The 13,554-nt window shown below is 47.0% G+C and overlaps 2 protein-coding genes across 3 annotated transcripts in view; one reads left to right on the top strand and one right to left on the bottom strand.

The window, feature by feature from the left end:
* The first annotated feature begins 9 nt into the window (after window positions 1-9).
* zgc:101540 (hsFATP2a_ACSVL_like domain-containing protein) lies at window positions 10-3,699 on the top strand. The gene is made up of 10 exons (XM_062462643.1): window positions 10-574; window positions 821-1,030; window positions 1,158-1,316; window positions 1,461-1,585; window positions 1,855-2,049; window positions 2,148-2,238; window positions 2,404-2,602; window positions 2,707-2,804; window positions 2,923-3,053; window positions 3,291-3,699. The coding sequence occupies exons 1-10, from the start codon at window positions 103-105 to the stop codon at window positions 3,465-3,467; spliced, it is 1,857 nt and encodes a 618-aa protein (XP_062318627.1). The 5' UTR covers window positions 10-102; the 3' UTR covers window positions 3,468-3,699.
* A 1,431-nt stretch (window positions 3,700-5,130) lies between these two features.
* tjp1b (tight junction protein 1b) overlaps window positions 5,131-13,554 on the bottom strand; it is a 55,494-nt gene continuing 47,070 nt past the window's right edge. For both annotated transcript variants that reach the window (XM_062462640.1, XM_062462641.1), the window contains 11 exons: window positions 13,382-13,482; window positions 12,939-13,289; window positions 12,393-12,620; window positions 10,364-11,206; window positions 10,117-10,211; window positions 9,664-9,879; window positions 9,289-9,419; window positions 8,168-8,627; window positions 7,782-7,999; window positions 7,422-7,565; window positions 5,131-7,017 (listed from right to left, as the gene is read on the bottom strand). In XM_062462640.1, coding sequence (XP_062318624.1) covers window positions 6,923-7,017; window positions 7,422-7,565; window positions 7,782-7,999; window positions 8,168-8,627; window positions 9,289-9,419; window positions 9,664-9,879; window positions 10,117-10,211; window positions 10,364-11,206; window positions 12,393-12,620; window positions 12,939-13,289; window positions 13,382-13,482 — 2,882 coding nt within the window. In that variant the 3' untranslated portion in view covers window positions 5,131-6,922. The remainder of the gene's footprint in view (window positions 7,018-7,421; window positions 7,566-7,781; window positions 8,000-8,167; window positions 8,628-9,288; window positions 9,420-9,663; window positions 9,880-10,116; window positions 10,212-10,363; window positions 11,207-12,392; window positions 12,621-12,938; window positions 13,290-13,381; window positions 13,483-13,554) is intronic.

The following is a 13,554-nucleotide window of genomic DNA, read 5'->3' as shown; positions in this document are numbered from 1 at the left end:
TCCCAGGTCTTACTGGGTGGTTGAACTTCGTAATCAATTCGGATAGTTAAATGTATTAAGTCTAAAACTGTAAAGTCGTAGCGACAAGTAATTTTTTCCAAGATGCTCATTTGGTTTACGATTTTAGCCGGCATAGCAATTTTGCCTGTTTTCTTGAAAACATGGTTTCCATACTTTGGCCAAGATTTTTCGTATATAATGAAATGTATTGTACTTGGAATAAGATTGGCAAAATACAAGAGGAAACCGTTCTATAGTATTTTGGACTGCTTTTTGGATGCGGTGAAGAAACATCCGAACAAAACTTTTATACATTTTGAGGGTAAAGCGCACTCATACTCGGAGGTGGATAAACAGAGCAACAAAGTCGCCAGAGCGCTGCAAACTCACGCCCGTCTAAAAGAGGGGGACACCGTCGCTCTGTTCTTGGGGAATGAGCCTTGTTTTGCGTGGACATGGCTGGGCCTGGCCAAACTGGGCTGTGCAGCAGCACTCCTGAACTTCAACATCAGATCAAAGTCACTCTTACATTGTTTCTCATGTTGCGGGGCCAAAGTGATCATTGCTTCGGCAGGTAAATAACAGTTTGAGTTCCACTTCTAAATAGTTTTGCACCGTTATGAAACGATATGAAATTACTTTAGACATATGCCTAAACTAATATGGCATATAAAGCGAAGCCAATAACTTCTTGCAATTCTGTATTGAACTGTTGGCACCTGAGTAAATAAAGAGATCAGGAATGTGAAATAGGCCACCACGTGCTGAATTGCTCAATGGGACGATGTTACAAGAGCTGAAGGCCCATCTGTCTTTGCAGAGCTGAAGGGTGCAGTGGATGAAGTGCTGCCTGTGTTGAGACAGCAGGGAATCTCTGTGTACCTGCTTTCAGAGGAGTGCAGCGTAGAGGGCATCCACGCCCTCTCAGACAACATCTCCCAGGCCTCAGACGAGCCTCTGTCACCCGACCTGAGGTCAAATGTCACCTTTAGAAGCGCCGCTCTATACATTTACACCTCTGGGACCACAGGTATGTAACATGCTGTGCGCTTCGTACATACCTTCGAAAAAAAGGTATGTAACATGCTGTGCGCTACGTATTTGGTTTCCCTCACAGATTATCTTTAAACCACTGCACGTTCTTCTTTTCATTCAAGGGCTACCAAAAGCAGCCCTGGTCACTCACGAGAGGGTTTGGGCCGCATCCTTCATCCAAGCTGCATCAGGAGTGACGTCAGAGGATGTGTTCTACATCAACCTGCCCCTCTATCACAGCGCTGGGTTCCTCATCGGACTGTCTGGTGCCATTGAGAGAGGTAGAACCGCTTACTATCTTCCTGTGAAACTGCAAATACACGACTGTATCATTATCATAGCAGAGAATCTAAGATAATCAAATATGCATCTAAGAAGACATTAGACAAAATGAGTTAGAATTATATTTTCTGTATCTTACACAGGCATAACAGTTGTACTGAGAAGAAAATTCTCGGCCTCTCAGTTTTGGGAAGACTGCAGAAAGCACAATATAACAGTGATGCAATACATAGGTGAAACCATGCGCTACCTCTGCAATACACCCAAGGTAATGTTAACAAGTCTACTCTTAGAAGTCACACCTGTGTACGACTTGAGTTGAATGAAAGTATTTTTTAATCCTAGTACTCAGCCAAGGTACTCAAAGTATGTGCACAAGCTATGTCATTGTTGTAGTGGAAAATCTTATGACCTAGAAAATGTTAATTGATTAGCTATATTTATTAACTTTGTTACACACATTAAAAAGTTCCAGTCAAAATGTATTGGCTTTGACCCTCAAAGTGAGTTTCGACAACCTTTCTGTTCTATTTTCAGAAAGACAATGAAAAGGACCACAAAGTAAGGATTGCCATTGGCAATGGTGTCCGACTAGACATTTGGTCTGAGTTTCTGAATCGATTTGGTGATATTCACGTCAGGGAATTGTATGCTGCCACCGAAGGAAATATTGGCTTTATCAACTACACAACAAAGATAGGTGTGGTGGGAAGGGTCAACTTTCTCCACAGGGTGGGTAGTTACTTAACTACGGCATTAACTGAAAGATTTCCCTATCTATAATTGGCTGTTTGTGACAAAAGGAACCTTTATGCAATTGTGTTTTTCAGTATTTGTTTCCCTACACTTTGATCAAGTTTGACATTGAGAAGGAAGAGCCTGTGAGGAATGCTAAGGGTCTGTGCATTAAGGCAGCCAAAGGTTAGTCAGATGCTGCTGGTTAGTTTTTGTTGTTATGGCAACTGTGTTGTTGTTACAATTTCACATCCATGTTTAAGCAAATGTAATTTTCCTTTTCTCTACACCGCAACTTTGACCCCATGTTAGTTTATTATGGAATAAGGACTTTGTGCTTTCTTTGAGCAGGTGAGACAGGGCTTTTGGTTGGAAAGGTGACCAAGAGATCTCCCTTTGTTGGCTATGCTGGGAACCAGCAGCAAACAGAGAAGAAGAGACTAAGGGACGTCCTGCAGAAAGGTGATCTGTACTTCAACACCGGGGACTTGCTTCGTATAGACAGTGACAGCTTTGTGTACTTCCAGGACCGAGTTGGGGACACCTTCAGGTAGGTTTCTCTCACAGGTGTAATTGTTTTCTCTGATTTGACGTTGACCAATAGAATGGGATAAGGTGAGACACGTGTCATTCCTGCGAATGTTCCTGTTTTAGGTGGAAAGGGGAGAATGTTGCCACAACGGAGGTGGCAGATATTCTTACAATGGTTAAATGCATCGCACAGGCTAACGTATACGGGGTACATGTAGAAGGTAAATACATATTTTTAATTTGGGGGGGGTGTTCTTTTTTCTAGTTTTTCTATTTGTATATGTACGGTCTGTTACAGTGTCCAATACTTTTTTAATTGTGGTTATTTTGTCTCTCAAGGCCATGAAGGGAGGATTGGAATGGCAGCTGTAATATTAGAGGAGGGGGAAGAATTCGACTATGATGGCACTTTCAAGACAGTCGCTAACTACCTCCCAGCCTACGCAAGACCACGGTTCATAAGAATACAGGTGAAGTCAAATGTGCAAGTGATTTTAATTGGTAGCTAATCCCTATCCACTTGATGGTTTTAGTTGTGGAATTAATACTGCTTTGTGTTATATCACAATAGTAATCGAATATATAGTGCACATTTATGTATTTTTTGCTAATCACTTTTCCAAACAGCTGTACGTGTGCCTGTTTTTTCACCGTGAGTACAGTAAAACTTTGTACTCCTTGCTTAAAAAGGACATTTTGTTTTCTAGAGCTCTTTGGAGATGACTGGAACATTCAAGATGAAGAAAGTGAGGTTGGTAGAGGACGGGTTCAACCCGTCTACCATCCAAGATCGTTTGTACTTTCTTGATTCTGATAAAAAAACATATGTTCCACTTACTGAAGAGATATACTCCTCAATTGCTTCAAGGGAGATCAAGTTGTAGTCAAAATGTGATTGAAATGTACGATAAACAGTAAAGTAAAAAATCCTAATTGTTGACATGGGTAATGATCCATGTAAGCTAGTTGTTTTCATGTTCATAACAGGGAATGATAAAACTGTAATCATGGCGACAAGTAGGATGGCCAACTAATCTCAGGGATATATTTGATTATGTAACATAAAGTAAATACAGTATATGATGGTTATGCTTAATAATACATGTTCTTTGTTTGTTTTGATTGCAAAACAATAGTTGTATAATATCCTATGGAAGCTAAACTATAGTATGTGATAATCTTGATAAACTAACATTTACGTATGCAGTATGTTGTACTTATCAGAAGATTATTAAAACTTGATTCTTAAACACAAACTTGATTCTTGTCAAATACTTAAGCTAAAGTTACAAGATATCCGCGTTTTCTCATACAAGTATCAACATTATTTAGCATTTGTGTCCTGCATAGATAATAATTTAAACTCAATCCTTGACTGATCATTTGGTTAACAGCAGGACCATGTTGCTAGACCGCTACTAAGAAGTACCTAAGCATTGTGCAGTGAATGGGTGGCAAAAGTGTTATTTAAATGTTTTATAGCACAGTATCTGACAACAGCAACTGGAAGCATGTACGAGGGTTGATGTCTGCTTCCTTGTTTGATGTATCTCTATGTGTTGAACTTTTGAACCATAGGGGTCATTCACCCTAAATGATAGGCCTTCACAATTATTAACTTTGTCCATCAATCCCAATACCTAAACTACACACTGTGTCCAAAGTGTTATGGTAGTATGCCAATTGACATTTTATGTTTCGAAGTAGTAATAGAGTAATAGTTGAGTAAAAGTTGATTCCAATGGTGGAATCAACTCCCCACCTCCATCAGGGACACTGACTGTCTCCCCACCTTCAAGAAAAGGCTCAAGACGCACTTGTTCCGGGAGTACAACGGCACTTAGGAATGCTTGGCTGGACCTGATGTTAGTTTCCTCCAGGATCACAATGACTCGTATTGAGAGACTTGTTGCTCTTGTTGGTTAGTTGTAATGGTTTCAAATTCTTGTACTCGATGTGAAATATTTTACTGTTGATTGTTTTTTCTACAGGTACACTCTTGCACTCTTGTGGGGAGTTTCATGTTGTTCAATTGTAACTTGTTTAAGTTAACTGCATGCTCTTATGGTTCTTCCCTTTGGCACTCATTTGGTTTTCCACCATGTATGTTTCATGTTTTGGCTGCTCGCAACGTTTGGGGCTATCTCGTTGTTATGATCAGTGACCCATGCTCTTTTGTAAAGCTCTCTCTTGGAAGTCGCTTTGGATTAAAGTGTCTGCTAAATGCATAAATGTAAATGTAATACATTAATAGAGTAGCAATGTAGTTTGTTTGGATCTTGGATTTGATCCAGTTGACAATGTATTTCTTTTTAGTGCAAAATCTAACCCTTACATTTTTGACTGGAGTTGGTTTTCTTTAGGTGAGAGATCATCTTCCATTTATGAGAACAAGTTGACCAAGGGGATCCTCTTGTTGTGACATCGAGTGCTTTATATTTGATTGTTGGCCAGCTTGTTTGAGATTACAGAACTTTAGAGTTCTTACTTCCATTCTGTAATGCAATTTCTCCCAAATGTCAAAAAACAATCACAGGAAACCATGTCTTACTTTAAAAATTATTTTATTTATTAATACAGTGGTATACTTAGAAATGTGTTGCAAAGGAAAGAAAAACATCGAACAAAATTAAAAAATAAATAAAGAGAATGCCAGCCAAACAGGAAAAGAAACTAGTGTTGGATTAAAGCAGTGTTATCATATCAAAAGAAAATAGTACTGATGTGCCATAATAAATTGTCTATTAGTACAAAAATACATTTCAGGGCACACAATACAGCATCCAGTATCACAAAGGAGGGCCGACTCTTTAAAGCAGACCCCTCTGGAGTACAGATCTTTTAAACCAAGCACTTTTCTATTTTGTAAATAAGAATAAAAAGTTTTCTGACTGTTAAAAATGCCTTTAAGTAGTGTGTATATGTGGTAGAAAAGTTGAATTTATTACTGCTTAGATCAGTTCCAAGGCTCAGGGGTATAACCAGAATATAAACATAACCAATGCTTCGTCTTTTTTAAGAAACATTTTTCCTCTTTTATACAAAATAACAAAGATGTACAAAAGTTCATTTACAGAGAACCAAGGCCATATGCTAGCAATATGTACAGCCACAATTAATTGTAACATTTTCTAGTGTTTTGTATTTCCTCTGACTTCATATGCATAGCAGTAACAGAAAGCATACCTTTTCATCAGCCTCAATTATTCTTGTGTGCTAAATCCAAGTTCATTGATATAATGAGTTAAGAATGCAGACAACTGTTTATTTCTTTCATAATTGACCTCTACAACTTAAAAGATCAGATGTTTTTAAGTTTTACTGAAAAGTTTATATGCAGATAAGGCATCACTGCTTGCAGTGTAAGATGGGACTTATGTGTTGAACTTAGTAGTAGCAGGATTCTGGACCTGAGTCATAGCACATGCATAGATCTCTAGACAGCAGGAGTTGGTAAATCAAGTCAGTACATTTATCTACGGTAAAACAGCTACAAAAGATCAGTTCTAAACACATTGAGCCCATAGGGAACAAACAAGGGACATCCAATTCCAATACATCCATCTTCATATAGTATATTATTTTCATTATTTTTATACAGTATCTTCATGATGCCTACGTCCTTCATTACCCTTGTGACAGGCTTAGCATCTCACAAGTCTTTAAAGATCCTTCAAGAGAGAAACACATGACCACAGACCTCACAAACAAAAAAGTTTTGCATATACCAACTTTTCTGTTTGTGAGTGCATAAGTACAATTCTCATAGCAATATTAAATAAATTTCAAGATTCTTCCTTTCTTGCACCGCTCAGACCGTTTTTTCTTCTTTTATAGTTTTTAAATTGGCTAAAAATGTCAAAATGAGATTATTCAGTCTGTGGCACGGGTCATGCATTCCAACAACAGTTCCATTTTTTTATACAACTTGTTTTTATTTGTATTTTTTGCCTTAAAGCACCAAAAAACAAAAAGAAAAAGAGCACAGCCCTGGGACAGCTGGACTCCTCCCACTCCTTGTGGACTCCTCCCACTCCTTGTGGACTCCTCCCACTCCTTGTGGACTCCTCCCACTCCTTGTGGACTCCTCCCACTCCTTGTGGACTCCTCCCACTCCTTGTAATGTTTTATTTTATAATATAATTTTTTTGAGGGGGGGGGGGGCGGGGCACAGTAAACAATGTGAGAGAGAAGTTCAATCTTCATCAAGCAGCGCAGACCACCACTGCTCTGGTCCGAGGAAGTGGGAGGGGAGGGGGGAGGGGGGGGGTCACAGGAGGAGGGGGCAACGGCGATCCCCTGATATTCACATTCAGTAACAGACCAGCTGTTGCCCTCTTCAGAAGTGGTCGATTAGCACAGACACACAGTTAGCGCCCACCAGGTAGTTAGGATCTCCTGGAAGAGACTTGTTCTGCCAAGTCTTCGGGTCACCTGCAGGAATGAGGAGTAAAAAGTGACCTCCAGACCTTAAAAAGAATACAACTTATTTAAAATGATTCATGAAATATATAATTTTTGAACCTTAGAATATCAGCACTGACAAATGCAGTGTGTATCATTGTACTAATTGTTTTTAGTGAGTGTACCTTCTCTGATTGTGAAGGAAAAAGTCACAAATTTGAGTGAACTTCCACCAAACAATACGTTTGAAAAGGACAAACTGACGAACAATCCCGTAAAAAAAAAAAGGGCATGCAATGGAAATATGGAGAACGGAAGATGAAAGCATTCAAGTGTGTATGAAGCGTAATCTCTCGTGACCCTCATTGCATCAGACCATTAATCACCCAGCCTTTCCCAAAGACCCCAAAAAGGACAGAGAGAGGACAGCGTACCCGACGAGGAGTCGGAGGATTTTAGAGCAAAAGACCAACCATCAGGGGTCATAGACGCACAGTGAGGAAGGCGGAGCTCCACGGGCTTCAGGAACTTCAGTCCGTGAGGACCACACATCACCAGGGGGCTGAGCAGAGTCTCTCCTGCAGGGAGACCAACACACGTGGACGGTGAGAACAATCACACCCACACACACACACACACACCCATCATATCTCTACACAGTGTCTGAATAGACTTGCAGAGCAATCCGAGGTATATAGATGCTATCGGATGGTACAAAGTCTGGAAGGAGATTGTCTGGTAGGGCGCTCGCTGTTATCGATTCAAACCAGCGGAGGACGAGAGCGGACACAGACCTTTTTCCTTGTCGAGGGGAGGCAGGATGCTGTTGTCCCGGCACACCTTGAAGTAGATCTCCTGCTCCACGCTCTCTGGGATGGCCCCCTGGGGAATGATGATGCTGACGCCTGTCTCCATGGAGCTCAGGACCCCTCCGTTACAGTTGAAGATCCCCCGGGCCGTGGCCACAACCGTGTGCCCTTCATCCTCCTCGTCATCCTCCAGCGCACTGGGGCTAAGGGACAGCGGCGAACGGCAAAAGCAATCCATCAAAACGGTGGAGGAAGGGGGAGGGTGGTGGTGAGGGGAGGGGGTAGAGGTATAGTGTAATGCACAGAGGACATGAGACATATCTAGAACCAGTTCCCACGCATCCAGCCCCGGTCACCTCCGGCAGCCTTACCTGACAGGGATGGCCTTGGGGATGGCGTTGACGTTGTTGTGCTGGTACTTGGGCCTGTTGTCCACGGTGCGAGTGAACGTGTCCAGGCCACTGTCGTGGTCCTGGGGCTGCGGGGACAGCTGAGGTTTGCTGCTGCTGCTGCTGTTGTTGTTGACCAGGCTGGGCTTGCTGACCAGCTCCGTCTTGGCCTGCGTGTCATTGGGCAGCAGGTTGTGGTTGAACTTGGGGCTCTCGAACTTGCGCTCGAAGGGCCGGGCCGAGCTGGTGTACGGCCGGGGGATGTAGCGGTTGTAGCTGGTGGGTGTGGGGGCGCCCAGGGTTTTGGGGGGCGCGTCTGTGCCATTGACGGGGGACTTCTGGGAGAGGTAGTTCCCCTGGGGGGGGTCCTCCCGGGTTGGGGGCCACAGGGCCCCCTCAAGTTTGGGGTTGGGGGAGCAGAGGGCATCAGGCAGGGAGTTCACTGGAAACACACAGAGATGGTGACAGTCAAGAGAGGTAGATGAGAACTGACAAACTGCCTCGGGTGTACCGTGTAACTACACAGAGATGCTTTTAGTAGACCACACAAAGACTTTGTTAAATTCCCAAAACACACTGTCACAGCTCATGAAGGCTGTCGCCCAGCTATCGGAGCGACTCTGAACTGCTTGTTAATGTTTTCCTAGAAAGAGAGAACAGATGACTGAGGGGGAAACTAAGACTATCAATAACAAGGTTTGATGAGAATATTTTATTTGTAACGGCCGTGGAATCATTGGTCCTTCCATGCCTAGTGTTTGGTGGTCGAATGAATGAAGTGGACAGGTTACAGAACGACTTGTATACCATGAAGTAAACAAGTACAAATATAGATTTCATGGAATATGTCCTTCTAGGGTACCTCTTAGCCCGGTATGTAAACACATGCCATTATCATGACTCTTAAACATACTACAAGGTACTATTAGCTCCCTAACATCTCTTCTGGGCGCATCAGGTTATATTTATAGATCTCTGACAAGTCCACAAAATGACCTATTGAACTTGGAAAGACAGAAGCCAAGTCTCACTGAAAACTCCTTCCTATCCATGCTCTTTAGATGTGGGTGGAGCAGAGGGTGGGTGGAGGTGGGTGTCCTCACCTTCGTTGGCGCTGAGCTTGGGCAGCGTGTTGGGTGGGATGGCGGGGGGCACGTACTGGGAGGAGGGGCTGATCTGAGGCAGGGGCTCGTACCTCTTCTCCACTGGACTCACCTTCTCCACAGACTCCGCCCTGCCGCACACAAAGGTGCACGTGCACCAGGTGTTAGTGTAACCGCACACTCGAGGGATGGGCAGTTGCACATTCACTCAAGAGCTTTTTCATTACGAAGATCAGACAGATTTCATGTTTTTTTTTTCCTTTACCAAATCTCCCCTAGTGGGATATTCCAATTTGACAGTGACCCCAGGCTCTGCTTAAGCCCCTTCGTGGTACCGATACAAAACATTTGGTGTAGCGTTAGCTACGTTCGTACCTATTGTAAGGGTAGGTCAGCTGGGCAGGTTTGGCCAGCTCATGGAAGCGGTTGACCCCAGGGCCAGGCTGGCTCATGGCCTTGCTGTCAAAACTCCGGCGGTCAAAGTAGGAGAGCTGCTTCCTGTAGTACTCCTCGTCCTCGTCCTGGTCGTAGTGGTTGGAGCGCCCCGCGTCGTCCAGCGGTTTGGACTGGGGCTTCTGAGGCTCCGGGCCCCTGGAGGAGAGGAGGGCGGTGAGAGAGAGGCATGGCGAGGAACAACATCACCAACACAGTAAAAACACTCGAGGGTTATCCTGCAGTCTCCTGTGCCTGTACTCAAGCCAGTGCTGCATAGTTGCTAAGTGGCCTCTGTCCACCAGGGGGCCCTCTGAGGCAGTGAGGGATGGACCCAGAGGCATCGTCCTTCACCCAGCTCTGCATGGTGTGTGGACACTGGTGTTGATTACATACCTGTATGTAGAAGACTTCTCCTGCTCCAGATTGCTGAGGGAGTTGGCTTTGAGGACTGGCCCAGGCGCCATCACAGGTTTGGGAGCATCGGCGGGCTGGAACAGAGGAAAAGGATCAATTAGGTCTCTCAACACCCCCCCTCCCCCTGCCTCTCCCCCTCTTGTTGAATCTCCTATCCTAATATTGGTAAGTGTTTTCATATTCTGTATGCATGTCTTGAGGTAATCAGATGTGTTGCGGGACCTACTCTGAGGATTGTGGCGTCCCCCGCGTCCTTGGCCCGGTCCACAGACACGGAGCGCTTGTTCTCAAACATCTTCACCCTGTTAAGGACCGACTGGGGCTTCATGGCGGGGTCGTCTTCAGGCTCCGCCCTCGGGGGTGGGGGGAAGGGCTTAGGGCCGGCGGACACGCCCGGCTCTCCCGGCGAGGACAGGGCTTCTGGTTTGGGAGGGGGCAGGGGGGGTTCAGAGTTCATGACGGGGTCGTGCATCCCTGGCTTGTAGCCCCTGTTAGGAGGCCCAGGGTTGTAGGAGGGCCGTGAGGCGGAGTCGCTGTAATACTGCTTGGGGGGTTCTGGGGAGCGGGGAGAGTTGATGGGGAAGCTGTGGCTCTCTGGCTCGTAGGGCGAGCGGGCGTCGTACTCCGCGGCGGGGGGTGGGGGCTCGTCGTAGCGCACGGGCCCCGCCTTGCCGTGCCGCTGCCTGCCGTCGTACCCCACCGGGTGGGCGTCGTCGTAGCGTGGCTGGGGGGGGCTGTAGTCCCTCCCGGGGCCGTCCTCGTAGGGGGGCCGGGGGCTGTAGCCCAAGGGGGGCTGCTGGGGGCCCGGCTGGTAGCCCGGAGGCTGGGGCGAGGTATGCTGGTCGTAGGGGGGCCACTGGTCGTCGTAGTGGTGCAGGTGAGAGTCGAAGTTGAGAGGCTTTGGTTCTGCGAAGCCGCCGCCCCCGTTGTATCCGTAAGGCGGGTGGTCGTAGTCACGGTATGGCTGTTTGTCCGGGTACGAGGGCTGGTGACTGTAGCTCAGGGACGGCTTCAGGCCCTGGTTCACACGCACAGACTCCTCCATGCTGTACAGATCTTTCTTGTACATCTGGGGGTGGGGGGGGGAGGGGGGGTGGGGGGGGGGGTAGTTCAACAGTTATCAGATTTTTCTGCATTAAAGTGGATGAAGCTCAAACGCTTGAAACGTTTTTCAGTTAATTCAATCCTCCAATTTGAGGTTAACAGAAACAACACATGGGGCCAATTACTTTCTTCTTTCTTACATCGTAGATAACACAAACTTTACCAAGTCAAACATATAAATAGGTTAATAGTACTATATATTAATACACTTCTAATGAAAACACTCATGAAGAATTAAACCCACAAGTCACAGTGCATATTAACAAGCAGATCTGTTGGGTTACTCATAACCTGTTCTGAATGCATGTTTGACAAGATGCCTCTCAGCCATGAATAAACACATCCATGTAAATGTCCACTAAATCCAGGCTGAACAGGGTTCTGATTATCAGGACACATTTTTATGAATTTGACATCTCTGAAAGGCTTCGTTTCAAACGTGTGATGTGTAGCCTGTAGACAGCACATCTAATAGGAACAGCACTTCCTATGGAAGAAGCTTGTTGTGAGAGTCTACATGACACAACTAAAATGGTACACAGACTGTGGCGCTTAGAATGCACGCTTCCATTTTTCCATAGGGAGAATTGATAGACAAGAGAGTGAGAGCGAGTATTACTGTCTGCAGGTTAGCTTCTGTCATGCAACCAATACATTCTGTTTGAGTCTAATGCGACTACCACGACCGGCACAGTGGACACAGACAGGACATCCACCACTACGGCACCACTGCAGGTGCTACTACAGGTCAGACTACACAGAAGTCAAGCTGAAAGTAAACCTAAATCCCATTAGGAGCCATGCAGAAGGAGGTAAGAGGAGACAGTTAGGGCTGGCTCTGGTGGTCCTCGTCCCGGCCACAGACACACACCAGAGGCACCAGTCCCCCTGGTGGCCCCGCCCTCCCGGCCCACTGTGGTGCGTGTGGACCCGTCCCAGGTTGGGGGGGGGGGGGGGGGGGGGGGGGGTCCAGAGGCACACAGTGGGCTTACAGCGTGGGCGGGGCGGGGCGGGGCATGCAGAGAGCCGGTGGGAAGCGTGTGCGAGAAGACAGGCAGTTACACAAGAGCAGGCTGGGCGGGGGCGGAGCAGGGCAGGGCGAGGGCCTGGGCCCCTGCTCCGGGTGTGGCTGGGGAGGCAGCATCGGGTACCTTTGGTTCTGGCCCGGGCGGCCCAGACGGGAAGGGTTCATGTGGTGGTGGGGGCGGGGCTAGCTCGGGGGCGGGGCTGCTAAGGGGCGGGGCCTGAGGAGCTGGCGCTCCAGTGGGAGCCTCCTCTGGGCTCATACCCTCTAGCAGTACAGGCTGCTGAACAGCAGGGGGCGCTGCCAAGGCCCCAGGGGGCGAGGGCATGACCACAGCTGCCTCAGGCTCGTCTTGCTGTGAAGTATCGTTAACAGACATTTATAAGACAGGCTGCCAAGAGCACACACACCCACATGTACTGCAGGCTCTCTCCTCACAGCCTCCTTCTCCTTAAGCACAATCACCCCCCCCCTCCCCCCCACAAGCCCTGGAGAGATGAGGAAAGGTTTGCTAAGAACGTAACATGTAATACAACAAGAATTGATCGATTACTGGAGGAAAAACACATTTTGTTTTTCATTAAAAACTCGATATGACAAACTCAAACGGTCTCAGCAGAAAACGGAACTGTGAGATCCGTCCAGCCTGTGAACTACTGGCTCTACACGTTACCTGCTGAGGGGCGGCCATTTTGAACCCAGCAGGATCAATGCGGTTGGCGGGGTCCGGCTGCACGGGGTGCTGATAGCCGGGGTAACCGGGGGCGTCCTGGATGACGGGCGGGTCCTCACGCACAGGCTCGGAGGAGCGGGTGATGGCGGGCTCTGTGGGCAGGCCCACCTCGTCGTTCAGCGTCTCGTCCAGCTCCTGGTCGGTGTAGGCCCCGCCCTCGGTGTCCGTGTCCTCGTAGTCGGAGGTGTGGCGGCTGTCCGTGCTGTACATGGAGTACTCGCTGCCCGGGGCCGACAGGTAGGACAGGCGGTCGTCGTGGATGTCCAGGTCGTCCTCGGGCGCCCCGTCCGCCTGGCCGGGAAGGACAGAACAGAGTCGGACACCGAGACATGGACCTCCTTTCAGAATACCTCCCCAAACTAGAAAACAGGAGGATGTGTCACCTTGCCCTCGGACACCCAGACCAGCTGGTTCTGCTGCTGCTGGGTCGTCTCCTTCAGGGCTCCGTACCAGCCGTCGTTCATGTTGTTCATGTTGATGGTGGCTGAGAGGGGAGGAGGGAGAGAGGGATCACTTCCTGTCCACATATATCACAGAGGGCCCAAGTCACAGGTCA

The sequence above is a fragment of the Osmerus eperlanus genome, chromosome 5 (genome assembly GCF_963692335.1).
Source record: "Osmerus eperlanus chromosome 5, fOsmEpe2.1, whole genome shotgun sequence".
Classification (NCBI taxonomy): domain Eukaryota; kingdom Metazoa; phylum Chordata; class Actinopteri; order Osmeriformes; family Osmeridae; genus Osmerus; species Osmerus eperlanus.
This window is presented reverse-complemented; position numbering and strand designations above follow the sequence as displayed.